The following is a 19221-nucleotide window of genomic DNA, read 5'->3' as shown; positions in this document are numbered from 1 at the left end:
ATGCTGAAGTTTGTACATCTATGAAAATTTGATTCCCGGTTTTCAGGTTAGTTACTATAAGTGGCATTTTTGTATTTATATCGTAATAATGACTATAGTAACTTAGATTTCAGTCGTTGAAGTTAAAGTCGTCGTTAGTATTGAGTTCTTTATTATTTATTTTTGTGAAAAATAAGTATTCTTTCAATGAAAAAATGTTTAAAAGAAAACTGACAGCATTAGATTATCATACGTCTGACAATTTTGACGTAAATGGTAAGTTGATATTGGTTGTGTGATTCAGATTAACCATAGTATTGTTAATATCATAGTTGGTTGAAAGTTAAATCACATGTTTATCACTCCCATACACTTAAGATGGGAGGAAGATATGTGAACGTGGGCAAACACCTAGGGGAGGTAGATGTCAGCGAGGATGGCATCCATCTTAGTCAGAGAGGGCAAGGCAAGCTAGCCAGGTTCCTGGAGGTGGAGATCGAAAAAATGCGTAGGGCGGTGGTAGGAGGGGGGGACCATTCGGGAAACTGAGAAATGAGGGGAAGGAAAGGGAGTGGATAGGGGAAGGTGAGAGATTAGGACTGTCAATAGAGGGGGCGGAAAGAGTAGAGGGAAGGAGGTGGAGTGGAGGGATCAGGAGAGAGGAAGTGAATGAAGGAAGAAAGCGGGTGAGAGTGGCGGTGATAAACTGTAGGAGTGTCTATAGAAAGTTGGATGAGTTTTGGAGTGTCGTGGAAGCATATGGGGTGGACATTGGCATAGCAGTAGAGACGTGGCTGGACAAGGAAATAGGGGATGGGGAACTGCAGGGGGCAAACTATGAAATATTTAGAAGAGACAGGAACAGGACAGGAGGAGGGATTATGGTATGTGTGCATGAGGGACTAGTAGGAAAGATTGAATGGGTGGGGGAAAGTGTGGAAATAATGGAATTGAAAATAAAAGGGAAAGGGAAAGATTTCATGCTGCTGGCAGTGTACAGACCCCCAGGGCAAGGGGAGGCGGTTATACAAGGGGTAAAGGACAGGCTGTCACTGTTGAGGGAGGATAGGTGGGTGATAGTGGTGGGGGACCTAAACATGCCAGGGGTGGTGTGGGAGCAAGGACCAGAGGAAATGGGGGTGAGGGAGCAAAGATGGGCAACCCAGTTGGTAAATAGTGGACTGGAGCAGGTGGTGGGGGAGAACACCAGGATGAGGAATGGTGAAGGACAGGGGGAATCTGGGAACATACTAGATGTGGTGCTGGTGAGGCCTGTGGAGGTAGTAGTAGGCACTACGGTGATGGAGGGCATCAGTGACCACAAAATCCCGGTGGTGGAGATAGATATGGGATGGAGGGAGGTGAAGGAAAGTAGGAAGGAAGTGTTAAGACAGTGGAGCAGGGCGGATAGAGCAGGGGCGGAGGCATTTCTTGAATTGGAGTTCTGTAGGTGGGAAGGGATTGCAGAACTAGAAGGGAAGTGGGAGGTTTTGAGGGGCATATTGGAGCAAATGGTGGAGTGCTTCGTACCCCAAAGGAGGGTAGGAAAGGGTGGCGACCCGCCCTACCATGGACGGGAGGTAAAAGTATTAAAGCGAAAGTGCAGGAGGCTCCACGCAAGAGCCAAGAAGCATGGAGGGGAGGGGCTAAACGCAGAAATGAAGGAGCTGGCGAAGGAACTGGGAAAGAAAACTAGGGAAGCACGGGATGCGTACATGGAAAGGATGATGGAGAAAGGGGGGCGGGGAAACTGGGCGGATCTGTACCGATATGTTAGGAGAGTAAAGGGGGAGAAGGGACTGCCAGTATTAAAGGGGAGAGAAGAGCAAGAGTGTGTGAGTGACCTGGAAAAGGCTCGTTTACTGCAGGGACAATACTTATCGGTTTTTGTAAACGGGGGAGTATGGTGCGGAGCACAAGAGGAGAAGTCAGGGGGAGAGAGAGGGTTGGAAATACGGAGGGATGATGTATTAAGGGAGTTGAGGAGACTGAATGTGAGGAAGGCGGTTGGGCCAGATGGGATAGGGAACAGGCACCTCAAGCTGGGAGGGAAGGTGATAGGAAAGTACCTGCAAGTACTGTATGCGCAGTCACTGGAGGAGGGACAGCTGCCGAGGCAGTGGAAAGAGGCTGTGGTGGTGCCCATCTATAAAGGGAGTGGGAATAAGGCACACCCAGCCAACTATAGGCCGGTCAGCTTGACGTCTAACGTAGGCAAGGTGATGGAGAGGCTGGTAGTGAAGTATATAGTAGAGAGGGTGGAGGAAAGGGACTGGATGGATGAGAGGCAGCACGGCTTCCGGAGGGTTTACTCCTGTGAAACGCAGATGGCGGGGCTGCTGGAGGACTTGGTGGAGGCAGTGGATGAGGGGAAGCAGGTAGACACTATTTTTATAGATTTTGAGAAAGCGTTTGACAGGGTGCCGCACAGGAGGGTGATGGAAAAGGTGGAGGGGTTGATAGAGGACAGGAGGGTGGTAAATTGGACAGGGGACTTCTTGAGGGACAGGATCCAGCGAGTGAGAGTGGGTAAGGAATGGTCAGAAGAGGGAAATGTGATGTCAGGGGTACCACAAGGCAGTGTCATGGGACCCCTGCTCTTCCTGATCATGATGAATGATGTAGGGGAGGGGTTGAAAAGCAGGCTGCGGTTGTTTGCGGACGATTGTGTGCTCTATGAAACTGTGGGGGAAGGGGCGCACCTGGCAGAGGACTTGCAGAAACTGGAGTGCTGGTCGAGGGAAAACGAAATGGGTATAAATGTAGGGAAAACAAAGGTGGTGAGGTTCACGAGGAAGAGAAGGGTGGAGGGAAAAGTGTACTGCTGGAAGGGACAGGTGATCCAGGAAGCTGAGGAGTATAAATACCTGGGAGTGATCCTGCAGAACGACTTGGGGTGGGGAAAGCAGGTCAAGAAGGTGGTGACAAAGGGCAGAATGGGGTTAGGGCTGCTTAGCAGGACACTGAAAGGGACAGGTAGGAATGTAAAGGAAAAGGCGTACGTGACATTGGTACGGCCAGTGTTGGAGTATGCCGCGGCGGTGTGGGACCCCTATGTGGAGAAGGAAATTGAGGAGTTGGAGAGGGTGCAGCGCAAGGCAGCGAGATGGGTAATGAATATGTGGAGGAGAAGGTAAGGCGAAGGCAGGATGGGGGAAACTCACAGACCATCGGTGATGATGAAGGAGCTGGGGTGGGACACACTGCAAGAAAGGAGGAAGGTGGAAAGGCTGGTGAGAATGAATAAGGTAATTCGTGGGGGGGAGGGGGGCTGGGGAAAGCTGGGAGCTAGGTTGCACAGAGGGCTGTATCGAGGAAGGAGGGATCATGAGTGGAAGATTCAGAGAGAATGGAGATGGACAGAGAGGGGAAGACAGGTATTCCTTGTGAGGACGGGGCGAGAGTGGAACGAACTTGAGGGGAGGACACTGGATCTGGGAGGAGGGAAGGACTTACGAAGGAGGCTCCAGAGGGGGGAGGAGTGAGGGTAGTTGGGGGTGGGAACTCCTTGCCACCGGGCGGAAGCCCAATTGCAGGTGTAAATTATTATTATTATTATTAAGGTCCGTTCTGAAATGGCATGAAAACGGAGACGGATCTCTCGGAACTTTTCACTATTGACGTCTGCTGTTTCCACAATATACAGAAACGTAACAAATGCCAAGGAATGAGATTTTATTTAAAGGTTACGAAATATTAATTTCAATATAAAATGGATAATGCTTTGAAGTAATATTACGGGCAGAATTTGCATAAATAATACAAATAAAGAACATTGCTGAGTTAATATGTATGGGTCCGTCTCCGCCTATGTGATATTGTAGAAAATATATTTTGTGAGACCCATCTCTGTACTTGCCATTGTAGAACTGGTCTAAGAAATTAAATTGATAAAATCTCTTAAGCAGCAACATAGGTTGAGTTCATATCAATGGCAGTTAAAGATCCTGTTACAATTGGACAGTACCGGTGGAAGTAAAATTCCATCATGGCTTCTCTGGAAAATGAAATAATGTAATTCTAATAACAATGTTTTTCAGTATTACAGATGTTCCTTGTTTTACCCTGAAAACACGTGTATAAATTTATATTGGTTTCTGAGAAATTAGCCTTTTGATTTTTGTGGCTTCTGCCATTTTTCTTCTCCATCTTTAAGGACGTGTATCATAGGTGTACCCAGGAATTTTTTTCGGGGGGTGTTCTTCCAGATTTTTAAGAAAAACTGCATAAATACCAAAAATTAATTATTTCTTGAGTATATAAATATAGAATAGTCTCAAATTTAATTTTTTAACCTGGGCTATTGTTGATATGTAATTTGTACGTAATTTTTCTTTCAATTAACTTAAGTAAGTTCACATTACAATATTAAAATATCTACAAAACAATATATACAAAATATATATAAATAGTTAACTTAATGAATTTACGTACACACTTAACAAACTTATTCCTAATATGTTGACGGCATGACAAGAGAATAATTGCTGTATAATTTGATTGTAAGGGTGTTTGCAACTAAGGCCGGAATTACAATAGCCCGTCCATCCGTCATCCGTCTGTCAATTACGTGACCTGCACCCAATAAGATGGACTGAAAAATGTCATCCACTAGTCTGTCTAAAGCTTGGTAACTTTATACTTTTGATGGGTGAACGGATGAAACTATAACCTCCTAATGTCTTCTAGGTGTTTGTATATAAAATATTATATTAAAATGTATTAAAGTTTGTTTAATTGTTTAGCTGATTCCAAAATCATCTCTTAGCTTACGTTAAGACACATTTCGAAAGCTCTTTTTTGAAACAAAAATGGTCTAAGTCACGGAAGTATTATAATTACGTATGGTAACTCTGGAAATGTGAAAATACATACTGGAAAAAAAAAACACTGAGTTTAATGAGTTTCAAGTACTTACTTTACATTATTGTTTAAGTAATATAATTACATATGATAATTTTTTCCCCCAAATCATTAAGTTTTCTCAACAGTTGTCAGCATTGACATGGAGAAATATTATGACGTACGAGCGGAGTGCTGTAAATCGCCAGCCGACCTCCGTAGCGTAGTCGGATGCACACCGGCTTATGGTGAGAAAGGTTCTGGGTTTGAGTCCCGGGTAAGGCATGGGAGTAAAATTGAGACTTATTCAAAATATACACTTGCGATAAAAGATGATGAAAAAGAATAATAAAATTGATATTTCTGGCTAAACGGATACCGCTCAAGGCCAAAATCCAAGCAGTGAAGTGAAGTTTTATATCGCTTGGCGGCTGACGGACGAACGGATGACGGATGGATGCGACGGGCTGTTGTAATTCAGGCTTTACAATTCAAGTTTAGCAAAACAGAATTAAATCTTTATATATAAAAATCTTGTGTCGCGATGTTTGTTCGGGCTAATTTCCGAAACTACTGCATTGATTTTAATGACATTTCGCACAAATATTTGTAACTTTGTCCAACTTTATATATAGGCTACATTTTATTTCGATTAATGACAGCGTTTTCCGAAAATCAGCTCCCAAGGGTGGTTAAGCACTGGCAACAGTGGGTACTCCATCTCCATGACAATGGGATTTTGCATTGTTTATGCCTTCTGCGTCTTCATGGCAACGGGCATCACTTAGATCTACTTATTTTTCAATTCAAGGCATATTTCTGTATAGATTTAATTATTATTTTATGTAAAATTATTTAAATTTAAAAACATTTGTGCAAAATACCACTGACTCATTACAATTGACTTGAAATCTTTCAACCGATTGAAACTTAGCATAGTTTTTTGTGATGTATGTAGACGCTCACTAAGATATGATTTTCCGAAAATCAGCTCCCAAAGGGAGTTTAGGGGGTGTAACATATCAAAATTCCAGTTTTTGGTAGAAAATCACCATGGCAACGGCTGTTGCTTTGTTGATGCCACATTCATCTCTATGGCAACAACTAATTCAATGTTAGTGCAGTCCTCATCACCGTTAAAATTTTACGGGGACTTTAAATATAAAAAATTGCCTTTTTTTTCTTTTCAATTTTATATCCTACAGACTTGAACTTGACAGTAATGTTCCTCATGTAATGCAATATGACGTTTTCCGAAAATCAACTCCCAAGGGTGGTTAAGCCCGGGCAACAGTGGGACAGCGGGATTTTTCATTGTTTATGCCTTCTGCATCCCCATGGCAACGAGCATTGCTTTGATTTTTTTTCCATTCGAGGTGTGGCGTACCCACAAGGAGGGGCATGTATAATGAGCGGCGCAAGTGTTCTGCCTGTAGACTGCCGTAGTGAATTACGGGTACATCAGTTGTACGTTGCGTGCTCGAGAATCTGGAAACCATCGGTGCTACTCGTTTTCTCTCCGGTACATTACAAAGCATTGTAATAAATTTTTGTCGAAATTAATTGCATTATATTTCATTTATTATTACTGTAAATGGGATATTTAGTCTCATTTTTCCCCCATTAGTATAGCCGTGCGAAGTTGGGTCGGGCAGCTAGTATAGGTATTATATATATTAAATTATATTGTTCTATTACAATATTCGCTAAAAACATCTACACATTGAGTTGAGACCAGCCATTAAGCTACTAACTCAAACACAACTTCACACCACGTTGCACTAAACGAGGTCCCTTTCATCTGAGGCGAGAAATGTACATTTCAGCTTTTCCATGTTTGTAAAAGTAGTTTAAAATTACGCACCTTGCGATAATCAAACCTTTTTCTTCGTGTTATACGTACAGATGTACAGTATTTAAATGAAAGTACCTGACTTGACAAAATGACCAAAAAACGTCAAATCACCCCCCAACCCCCACCCCACGTTTTAATAGTTTTATAGATTTTTGTATGAAATTAGGTCGTAATTACTACTGTTACTCAATGCCCAATTCTACTAAGCAAATCTAAAACATAATCAAAGTAGAGTTGAACTGATTATTCCATAGACCAATCACAGCGATTTGAGAATTTAGGCTGACCTATCATGAACCAACCACTGCAATTCAAATTTGTTTACGTTTACTTACCAATTGGGCTGCTTGGTGACGTTATTTCTATCGTTGCTCTGTGTTTAGAAATTGAGCTGGAATGACATGAGTGTTCATAATTTTCTTGCCTTATTTCAGGGGGGGGGGGGGGTTTGAACCCCCAAAACACCCCCCCACCCCCACCCCCCCTCGGTACTCTCCTATGACGTGTATATTTTGTATTTGGATTTTGTGATGCAGTGGAAGGTAAATGTTCATTCAAACCTAAGTGTCAACCTTTGACAGGGATGTTTTTATCAGTATGGATCGCTGACTTTTTTCATGCTACAGTAAATAACCTGATATAAAAAAACTGATTATTAACTTGATTCGTGTAATGACAGTTACTTTAGGTAATATTCGGACAGAGCTGCTTTATGGAACAGAAGGGAAAAAAATTGTAAAACATGGTTTTCACAAACTAAACACTTCAATGAATTTACCCTGAAGGAATGGTTTATTAATGCCTAATAGTTTGTGAAAAAGAATAGTTTATAGCTTACCTTACTATACCATCATTGTACACCATGGCTTCGTGGAACGAAAAGTAAATAAAAACAGAAAATATGTTTTTCAAGTACTAGAGACGTCCTTTAATTTACCCTGAAAACATGGTTTCTTAATTCCTACTGGTTCATGAAAATTAACAGTTTAAAGCTTACAATACAATACCTGTGTTTTCACACTGCTGCTGCCATTCATTGTTAACCAGCGATCGTGTATCTCTTTAGCACAATTGTAGCCAACTATGGAGAATAAAAGGTATGCTAATTCATATATTGAAGTTTATCCCTAGATCCTGAAGGCTTTCCTGACGGCATGATCCTGTTTTACATGGTACTTCCTGTTTTAATTCAGTACCTACATCGGAAGATCCTGAACATAAAAAAAATACTGTTATATAATTACCTAGTATTGTAAGTCTAATAAAAAGGAATTTTTTCAATCTAAAATCATAATTCACAATTATTTCACATTTATTTCATGTGCAAATTCTTCCGACGTACTAAACTAAAACAGCAAGCATTGCATCACAGAATCAAGCAAACAGGACCATGTCATCAGGATCTTCGGATTTACTGAACTAAAGCAGCAAGCATCATGTACCACAGGATCAAGCCTTCAGGATCCAGGGATAAACTGGGATACATGAAACACCAGCCATATCAAACAAAATTTACAATGGCTGTAATCAAATAATTCCCAGGAAAGACTGCTGATTTCAGTGTGTCAGTCAATTAATTGTGGGTTGTTACAGCAATTTTCGGTATCAGTTCTAACCAGTTACTGATACAGTAATGTACTTGTTACAAGTAGCTGATACTTCTGTATCAGCTACAGCAGTAGCAGTTCCAGGAAGCAACAAGGTATCAGCATTCTCGTAACAGGTTACACATCCTCCGTCCCATCACCACCAGCGTAAAAAGGTATCAGTTTTCACTTTCCACATTCTTCGTAAAAAGGTATCAGTTTTCTCATTCTACATTCTTCGTAGTCAAAAAAAGGTTTCGGTGTTCTCTTTCCACGCCTTTCGTAATCGGAGTCTTCAATCTTTGCAAGGAGCACACACTGCGCACTGAGCGTACTTTGATGAGAAGCCTAAGATGTACATCAAGCTCTGTCCCTGCCTGAACACGCCCGAATATTCACCTTCGGCCAACCTCTGGATTTGTTTTATTTTTGCGCAGGAAAAATGAATTCAAATATTAAAAGTGGTCGGTTAGGTTAGCGACATTAAAACACTTTAGAACACTATGGACGGTTAGTATAGCTACATTAAAATAAACAGAGAAATATAAATATATATATAAATAAACCTGAGCCGAAGGTGAATATTCGGGCCTGTTCGGGCAGGGACAGAACTTGATGTACATCTTAGGCTTCCCCCTCCCCTACATTCTTTCCCTTCATCCCTTATTCGTCGTGCCGCTCCCTCCCCTTTCACAAGCTCCGCCCAAGTGACCGTCATCTGCAATCGGGTTCTGCGCACCTTGGCCGTGGTGTTGTTCCAGGTGAATTCTAAACTGATACTAAAGTACATGATACTTGAATAGTGTACTCGTTTGCAGTACTTGATACAGGTGTGTATCAGTTACAAAGTAGCAAATTGATTCTCTGCAACCCACCTCTACAGTCAATTCAGTGCACAGCATGTATTTCTCAAAGAAAATGAACAATGTTAATAATTCTATTCAAATTTTTGCCTTCCATTAGACTCGTTCATTACAATATGACTCAAAATAGTACATACTTTAAATGCAATTTAACAAAACAAACATTTCATAATACACTTACTTATTCTAATAAAATAACAAACATGAAAGACAAGCATTAAAAATTCCTTGTAATTGCAATACAGTCATTATTATAACACCTAAATTGACTGAGTTCTCTAAACAAAATTTTTTAAAAAATCCACACGGGTAAACCATGAATGTCAGTGATTGCATGAATACATACGTATTGTAATATAAGAATGTAAGCTATAAACTGTTATTTTTTCACAAACCAGTAGGAATTAAGAAACCTTCCTTTCAGGGTTAATTCAGGACTGTCTGAAGTATGTGGAAAACATACATTCCTATTTATCGCGGGTAAACAATGAATTGCGGCGGAAGCATAATAGCACAGGTATTGTAAATTAATATATAAAAATTTAATTTATTAACAAACTAGTAGGAATTATGAAACCATCCCTTCTGAGTAAATTTAAGAACGTGTATAGTGTGTGAAAACTATGTTTTCAGATTTTTTCTTTACGTTCTAAAATGCTGCTCTGTTCGAGTATTCCAAAATCTCTATTAAGGGTTGACGCTTGAGTTTGGATGCATAGTATTGACTCCATATTTTTAATTTTTATTTACCTTTCACTGCATTACAAAATCCAAATCCAAAGTATTGTGCCCGAAAATTAGGCATTTCGTCACTTTTTTTTAATTTTTTCTATAATTTTAAAATTTTTTGGGGTTTCTTATTTTTTTAATTTATCTGGTTGTTAATGGGGGTGATTTACTTTTGTTAGGCCGGTGTACGCCACGGATTTAAACTTTGTGCCAGTGGACCAAAGCCCCTTCCCAGGGGGCCAATCTGATATTTTGCTGTCTAATGTGGACATGGTCAGCCCGGTTGAAATTTCTCTCGCCTGCAGTCACGTCCCGAGTTTGTAATTTTAATTCCCTGCATGACCAAAACTGCTTTGAGCAGCTCCTGGGCTGCAAGCTGCTACCTTGTAGAGGGCTGCTGAGAATAGCATGTCTCGTCACGAAGCAGTCTCCAGTGGAGCTGCGTTCCCACCTTAGTGGCTATTTCTGCCCCCCCTTCCTCTCTCTCCACCTCACTTTAGTTCTGAGAAATCAAGCTAGGAGCAGTGACCGGACGGGACGACGACCTGATGCAAAAACCTTCTCCCTGGTCCGACAGACTCATCCCCGACACCTAGCGGCAGAAAAAAGCAACTTCACCCATGTTGGCCAGCGAGCTGAGACTACGCTCGTGACACCTGGCGGCGAGTCAGTTCACCGCCTCCGTTAGTTCCCCTTTACACCGCCAGAGCGCAGCGCCGCTACGCCTTATGGCCCTATGCTTCTTCCTCCCGACCTGTAGAAGTCGATTGTTCGTTGCCTTCGTTTCGGTCCGGTAGAGAGCGCGCATGTCGTGTTGTTGTCACGCCTCGCCTCGGACTCCTTCGGAAATTTTCGACTTAGAACCGAACCTTCCCCACTCCTCCCTAGGGCTTTAGCGCTTGTTTTAATTAGAAGCCTCGTCCGCCCTCGGGCACTTAGTCCTCTGATCGCGGCTACTGACCAACGTCGTCTCGACGTCCTCTGCGCTAGGAGGTTTTTCGCGGGAAAGGCGATTTTCGGTTGTACTAAAGATGTAGTCAGTTGCTTAAGAGATGTGATCCCATTTGTACAGTAGCCAGACAGAGGTAGTTTTTAGAAAAGTCATGCGTAGTTAGATTTTTTTATTTATATTTAATCCCGAAATTCTGGTTTGCTTCGCGCATCCGCGGATTCTCGGTGCGCGTCATCCACATGTCGGCGCGAGACATCTCGCGAGCCCTGTTTCCACACCCTGTTTGGTGAGTAATCCTTTTTTTTCTTGCCCCAAATTCCCGTTGTTGTTTTCGTGCCAACTGTGTATGACTGTCTGGACGCAGGTCTAATTCGTTTTGAATTTGGGCTGTGTTTCAGACAGGGTCGAAGTTACGGAGGGAGAAATTGCCCCCGCATGATCTTCGGGACCTCCAGCTGATCCCACCCCCCCCCCCCCCCCCCCCCCACTTGTTAGAAGAGTTTGGCCGGCAGTCCGAGGTCATCCTGGAAAGATCCGGGTGATATGAGATATAATTATATATATATATTTTTTTCACTTAAATAGAAGGATCTAAAACAAAGATACCAGCGAGCAGTGTTTTAAGGACGTCATCCTCAAGAATCTGTAAAATCGAGGAAACTCATATATATATATATATATATATATATATATATATATATATATATATATATATATATATATATATATATATATATATAATTGTTGGGACTTTCAAATTTGGTGCAAATTTTAAATTTTTAAATTATGTAATAATTTTTTGTTAAGGTGTAATATGTATTGTTTTAAATAATCCTGGGGCGCGCCCCCTTTAACTTTGTTCATTACTAAGATTGTTATTGTCAGGTTTGAATATTGCGAACACAAAATTCCTTAATAATAAACTAGGAAAACCTATAGACCAAGCTACCAATGTTGTGTATTCATTTATCAAATACCTTCTTCATTGTAACGATCCACGAACTCCCAAGTTACTAGTGTGCAGGGAGTGTAAATTTTCTCTTGTTCACCGGCTCGTGCCCCCTCTGGTAAATTAACTTTAATTTTCTTAATATTTTGCCCAGCAGTTTCCAAGGACTCTTTGATTAATTTAAAATAATATAAAAATTGGGCACGAGGGGCGTTACAGTATACACTTACCTATATATCGAGAGCCACAGGATGAAGTTGCTACACTAAAGCCCAATGGGGGCGACTGCTTCACTGTACAGGCCGCATGATGTAACCTATAAATAGTAATTTATCGGAAACCAGTAGGAATTAAGAAACATTGTTTTTAGAGTAATTAAGGGAACTTATTTAGTGTTCGAAAAAACCATTTTAGGAGTTTTATTATTTTATTTAAGGAAAAACTGTGATATTAGAATTTTACTGTGGCAGATGCTACTGTGATGCTGCCGGTGCAGTGCTAGTCTCAAAGCATTTGGATATTATAATAGATGCTGGAACTTTGATGGTGAGCTTTGTTCCTTGTCCTTATATAGGTGGCATGGTGATAGTGTTTATATCATATGCTTTGTTGTTCGACAAAACCGTTTAAAATGCAGACAGCACAAAACAACACTAAAAAATAATCAAACAATTGCTACAGTTCTAATCAAAAACATTGGTTGGATGTTTTCTCACACTCATCAAATACTTTTGTATTTTTGTTTTATTGATCTTTAGTTTGCTATTTGCAGCACATTTTATAATTCTAATGAAAAAAATTTGATTACATTATCCATAATTCCCATCCATATGAAATATAGTGGAATAAAAGAACAACCAGTGAACACGTACGTAAAAGCAACTGCTGGTAGACATTTTATTTAGCATACATAATTTGTGACATCTCAGAACAATGATCAGTCATGAGTGCCCTGCCGGTCGGATGGCCCCAAAGATGAAAATTGGCCATTGCGACCGCAGCATCACAGCATGTTGTGTCATTGCAGGCCGGAGTTGATGTGATGTCCAGTCATCTTCTGGAATTTAGAGCAGCACCTTAGCAAAATGTTTGGAAACCATCTGATTGTAACACGGCCTTAATTCTCTTAACAGATCAGCTTCTTTGTGGAAAGATTGATTATGAAAATGTTATTATGGAGCAATTTTTTTAATTTATGTGATATTGTATGTGTTTGGACTTGTAAATATTGTGTGTAATTTAGTGTACACCAATCCCTCACTTAGCACGACTAATTCGTTCCTAAAAATGTTCGTGTTAATCGAAATCGCGTATTCTGAAGCATTAGTCCCCATAAATATAAGGCTAAATTATTTAATGTGTTCCAAGATGTGTAGGGAAGTAATCTTTACATAATATAAATGCGTAGAATAATACTTGAAAATGCATATGTCATATAATTTATCTTTTTAAGCCTACCACCGAATACGTTAGATAAAGAAAACATGGCACAGTGTAACGGGAGATAAGTGGTAACATATTTACCGTCAGTCAGCAGGTTGGCTTGCCCGCCCAGGCGTGACCTTCAACACGCGCGCGCGTCTGTCTGCCTGCTGTTGCAAGCAGCTGGATCCTTTGTTATTACGTTTAAAACTTAACAAAATTAAAACACTTTTATGAAATTAAGAACCGGTTTTATATAACTTTAAAACACACAGCCATATGTAAACATTTAATTTGTTATGCACACCTCTTATAAAAGCGGCTATGTAAACAAATCAGTTAACAGATAAACAGATTTAGATTTTCCCTAGAGCACAAACATAACATTAAAATACGGGTACACTCCCTATTTAACGTGGTTGTCGGGGGACATAACTTTTACCCGCATTGTTGCATAACCGCGATGTTTCGATGTGACCAAGGTCAAAAGGCATAAAACACCGCCTGTGCTCTAATAGGTCGGCAAGCACGCACAGTATAGACGGCCCGCCTTTGTGCGGACTTTGCATCCGCAGTTTCCACTAAACACGGGTGAAAAAATAAAAATAATAAATTTTAAAGATAAATATTAAATGTTGAATTGTTTTTATTTTTCCGCGTGCGCGCACAGTTTGTCGCACGGCCTACGAGCGCGCCACACGCCGCCATACACACGTGCGGCACGCAAGCTGCTGCTGCCAGTCTCGTGGTGTTAGCCACAGTATCTGCTTCGTCAGTGTCCGTAACAAAGTAAGTGCAGTGTGTGCGGTTACACACGATTCTGTGGTCAAAGTCTTCTAAAAAGAAAGGCCGTAGTGATACTTCAAACCGAATATGAATCGCAAAGTACCGAGTTTGATTGACAAAATAAAAATTCTAGATTTACTTACAGATAGCTTGTCTTTTGTAGAAGCAGGCCGCAGATACAGGAAAAAAAAACGATTCTAGCATTCGTACAATAAAAAATAAAGAATCGTCTATCGTGTCAAGTGGTTAAACATTATTATCCATGCTTACAGTAAATTATAAATGGTCACATGTGGGAAACAAAAATTGCGCCAATTTAATTTTAGCGCAATCAGTGACGCCGTATTAAAAACCGTGTTAAACTTTGTCTTTACTTGTTTCACCAAACGCTGTGTCGAGTTGCTGAGTGTGTGTGGCTCGGATCGGCAAGTGTTATATTCCCCAGCCTCTGTTTAAATGTCGGGAGACCGCTACACATAAACATTTCCGGGACTTGTTTACTACCTCACGGCAAAAGTGGTACAGTATGGTTCACGTAAATATTGGACCACTGGGAATTCCTGGGCAAAGATTAAAAATACGCTAGCCGATTTACTTTACTATTTAATGTTAAAACATAATACCAAAGTAAAAAGATGAACTTGTATAATACAATGAATTACCCAATAATATTACGTCTGTAGGTTTAAGTTGTAACAAAACATTTATATACAGATGTCCAGTAAAGTACCAATTAAGATTCTGGAGTGGAATTTTAAACACCGGACTACCTGATTTTGCCTTGTACGCAGCGACGCTGCTCAGTCAAGTGACTCATGCTCTGCCTGTGTGCTGCGTGAACACATTCCCTCCCCCACTCCCCCTGGTGTTTCTGCCCGCTCTAATCTCTACCTCTCTCCATGTTCTCGGCTAGCCTCTCCCTACCCAGCGCTTGCCGACAACCAAGCCTATCACACCTCATACCCTAGCCGAGTCACGCTGGACAATGTCGCTGGATGGTGGGCTTTATCAGGTCCCCTGTCCGATGCTTCATTTGTGAGATAAAGCGACGTTAAGAACTAGTGTTTCAGAAAATATCACTGGGCTGGATTGGACCATAATTTGAAAACCCTACAAGATAGAGGAATAATATACGGAGATATCTTGTTTAGAATTTTACTGCGGACATTTTCTACGCCTAGGCTTTTTTCTGCCCGATGATTAGTTTGTTAGTTACAACGCAAAATTATCCTAATCGGCTGTCAACCATTTATTCCATTATTATTATTCATTTCTGACTGGGGGACATGGTTTGACCCGCGATATACCCGATTCTGCGATCAATCGGGGCGCGATATACCGGGAGTTTACTGTATGTACAATATGTACATATACAAAACATAAAAGTTAGTTAAATATTTTCTGGGGTGAAATTAACACTATCATCTTGCTTTTTTTTAAAAAAACGTGTCCAATTTCATCTGCTTTGGTTTCTGTACGGTACGGCCTGGTCTGCAGCCGGGCATCAACGGTAGGGCCTGGTCTGCGGCCGGGCATCAACAGTACGGCCCGGTGTTTGTTTATCTGCGTGCGCATCTCTTTCCCCTCGCATTCCAAACCACTCTTCCCCCCTCGAATTCCATACCTGACGTCGCGTCGTTTCCGAGATTTTTTTTAGCCTGTGGCGATTTCGTGCTAACTGAAATTTACAGACGTGCTATTCGAGACTAGGGCAGTAAAATTTACATTGTGCTAACTGAATTCGCATTAATTGAAGACGTGCTATGCGAGGGATTGGTGTATAGTGTTTGAAACATTTGAATTTTGAACTTCCCGTGCTGCTTGCTAGCAGCGCCAAGTTTTTCAAGTTGGCTGCCTGCCAAGGTGGGTAGCCCTGCAGCTTCCGGCAACGAAGCAACAGTTGTTGTTCAATCATCATGGCGGTAAGTTGTGCTATCGTGCACGCTTGCTGCCAATCGAGTTGTTTGCAAGTGCATCATCATTAATTGTGTAGTTTTATCTGGATTTTACAGTTTCGTACATCTCTAGACAAAACATTTAATCCTCCGGAAGGGATAGTTTCGGTTTTTTCTGGTTTTTATTGAAACGTGTTTCGTGAACACGTGGTAAACAATCACACTTCGTTCATGTTATTTCGTGGGCTATGCTTTCGTTATTTAGATTATTTTCATGGTCTAGATCTGTTCGACAACGTGTTTTAGAAGAAATTCGCAGAGATTTAGTGATCTAAGAAATTGTTAAATATTCTTTGTTTCCGTGGAATATATTTTGTGTTGGGGTTATGTTGTATTATTTCTCGGCGTCTGCTCATGTTTTTCGTTGCGTTAGGTGTTTTGCTGGATATAAATTTTGATTTACTGTGTCTAACCTTGGTTATATTGGTCTTCGTTGTGTTTATTTCTTTGTTGTCGTGCCTTTTTGGTTATTTCGTCTTTTGCTTCTGTATGTGACCATGACATATATAGGCTCGGCACTCGTGCTTATCCGCCTAACAGAGGCTCGGCTCAAACGTGCCGTCGACCTGTCTCAAAGTGTTGTTGGCGATGCTTCTAAGCAAGGCTTGTTTCGGGCCACAGTTCGTGATCCACCCCAAGTCTGTGATAAGTTTGAGGCGGATTTTGTGGTTCTTGGGGCAACACAAAATTCTGACATCGATCTCTCGGAACTGACAGCACGTATGGACGGCTTTGAAGATAAATATTTTGAAGTCATGGCAATGGTAAGTGCCCTGGAGGGGTGTTCGATGGAGAGCTCTGCACGTAACAAGTTAGCGCTTCATGCCTCTGTAATGCTAATAAAAAAAACCATCAAGGGTTCTGGGTAAATACAGGAACATATCTAGTGTTTGGAAAAAGTATTTTCGGAATTTTATTTTTACTTCACGTAAAACCGCGCTGTTAGAATATTACAAAATATTAATTTACCACCAAATTGTAGTTATTTATATAAACTTTACGCTTGAATAACTGTTGGATGCTGTAAAATGGGCAACAGCATATTTTATTTTTAATACAGTGTCACAAAGAAGAATGGAAGAAACATAGTTTATTCATTTAGCATGAAACAAGGGAAAATTAAAGTAAAGTTTCTCGCTGCTTGCTGTAAATAATTCTATGTATTTACACGTGTCAGTCTGGGTTAGAGGAAAATAGTATTCATTCTAAAAAGATCCTGTAAAGTTTAAAATAGGAGAATCTTGCTAAGTTAATGTAACACAATCTCTTGATTATTATTTTTAAATATCTGAATAGCACTAAAGTTGAACACAATTAGGTGTTTTTATGGCTTCTAGACTAATTGATATATTAAACAAAGAAATACTTGAAGAATAAGTTTTTAAAAGTTTAAAATAGAATACTGATTAACCAAAGCACGTAATTTATCTAGTCCAGTCCTTACAAATCCATGTGCTCTACCATCTTTAACATTTCAGTAGCCCACAAAAAATGAAGACTTTTGGAAGAACTTGGATGCTTTCAAACCACTCTTAGAAATTGTCCATTACTTAGCCACTCGCAAAATAATGAAAATTTCGGGCCTAGAGTTAGATAAGGTAAGAAATATGCACTCCAAGATTAAGTATCGCAAGTGGGAGATGTGGTGGCATTACAGTGAGCCAGTGGTTTCCTCGGTCTACTCCCATCTCCCCCACCCATTCATTCTCAAGACCAGTCATAGTCTCTAATGACCTCTATGTTGACGAGGTGTTAAACACTACCTTTCGTTCATCCATCCGAGACTAAGTTTGGAACCTTAAAGACTTTTTTTTTCCTTCCTAGGACTAAGTTTGAAAAATGTGGTAAAAATTCCTCTTTAAGTTAGATCAGCAGCCGTTTTTAAATTTCTTAACTGTATTGGTGGTGTCCCAGATGATGATCAGTACCGCAACTTGGTGATTTGGCTGGAGGACCAGAAGATACGGCACTACAAAATTGAAGACCGGCAGAAACTACGAGACACCAAATCATCAGACTGGGTCAAAGGCTACAAGACCTATCTCAAAGACCTTGCTTGCCCTGTGCAGACGGAGAAGAGGGCCGAACAACTGCAATGGCTGTTGTCATTTGCTGTGCGACTTGAGTATGCTGATAATGGCAAGTAACATCATAGATAGTGTGTTGGAAAGGTGAATTTGTTTTCAAATTATATATATTCAATATATAATTTAAATAAAATATATTGAAAGACCATAATGGAATATTTATTAATAGGTTTGAGTGTAAACCATCATAACAAAATTTCACTATTGCACACTTTAGTGCATAATTCTTTACTTCCTTCTGATGATACCACAATGAGTTTTGTATTAGTGGTAAGTGCATTGTATTTAAAATAAGCAGTATAAAGTTATAAAAATGCAGCCAAGTATTATTTTCCAATCTTCTCCAAAAAATAATACAGATTGTGGTATGACAGCTGTGATCATAAGTATGCCTAAAAAAGTCAGAATTATTTTCATCATACTAAATATGGTAAATATGTAGTTAGTTATATTCAAATTAAATAGTGTTCTTTCTAGTTTCAAGCAGTTAAACTCTTAAAAATAAATTAGAATTACAGTTCTTATACAAGTAACTGCGCATGAATTTGTTTCAACTGTTAATGTTTTGCTTCCAGTAATATTCCTTTATTCATTCAGTTCTCAACTGAAGAAAGATACAGATCCCAGGCCCCGAAACATTATGAAGTCTTAGGTTGTCATCTTTACTATTTTTCATTGTTTATTTTACTTACAATGATTTTCTAGTTTAGTTGTATTTGTTTTAATATATCTGTTGTTTTTTGGATTTGTTTGTGCCGATTTTACTATGGCTTTTTGACTGCTATGATCTCTTGTTGATTCCCAGGCCTGTCATTTTGTTGTGCTCAGTCGCTTGTGTTGTCCTGCAATTTGTTATTTATGTAGTGTTGTGTTAGGCAATGAAAAATTTCCATTTAAATTTTTTGATAGCAAAACGAAAAAAATATAACTTACCATTGTGCTTGAATGTATGTAAAAATAGCAGTTACTTCCCCCTTGTTTTTAGTTTGTATTTTTAGTTTTGGTATTTGCTTTCATTTAGTGTAGTGTAATGCACTACTAGTCTTTTTTACTCTTAAAATGGATTGAGATGGCGCAGTGGCAAGTCACTGAACTATTCCGGAGAAATCGTGTTTAAATCTTAGCCCGCCACTCTGATTTCAGTTTTCCTGGAAGTGTATAAACTTAAGTATTTTTCCCCCCATCGCTTGATATTGGAAATTGGGCACATTAACTT

The 19221-nt window shown here is 40.1% G+C and overlaps 1 protein-coding gene and 1 long non-coding RNA gene across 2 annotated transcripts in view; one reads left to right on the top strand and one right to left on the bottom strand.

Annotated features, from left to right (window-relative positions):
* Positions 1 to 19221, top strand: part of LOC134530837 (RNA transcription, translation and transport factor protein) — a 29141-nt gene continuing 9920 nt past the window's right edge. The window contains exons 1-2 of the mRNA XM_063366087.1: positions 1 to 255; positions 17833 to 18057. Coding sequence (XP_063222157.1) covers positions 195 to 255; positions 17833 to 18057 — 286 coding nt within the window. The 5' untranslated portion in view covers positions 1 to 194. The remainder of the gene's footprint in view (positions 256 to 17832; positions 18058 to 19221) is intronic.
* On the bottom strand, positions 12629 to 13605 carry LOC134530839 (uncharacterized). The gene is made up of 2 exons (XR_010074877.1): positions 13280 to 13605; positions 12629 to 12812 (listed from the first exon to the last, which is right to left on the bottom strand). It is a non-coding gene; the product is annotated as an uncharacterized LOC134530839 (long non-coding RNA).

This window comes from Bacillus rossius, chromosome 3 (genome assembly GCF_032445375.1).
Source record: "Bacillus rossius redtenbacheri isolate Brsri chromosome 3, Brsri_v3, whole genome shotgun sequence".
In the NCBI taxonomy this organism is placed as follows: domain Eukaryota; kingdom Metazoa; phylum Arthropoda; class Insecta; order Phasmatodea; family Bacillidae; genus Bacillus; species Bacillus rossius.
This window is presented reverse-complemented; position numbering and strand designations above follow the sequence as displayed.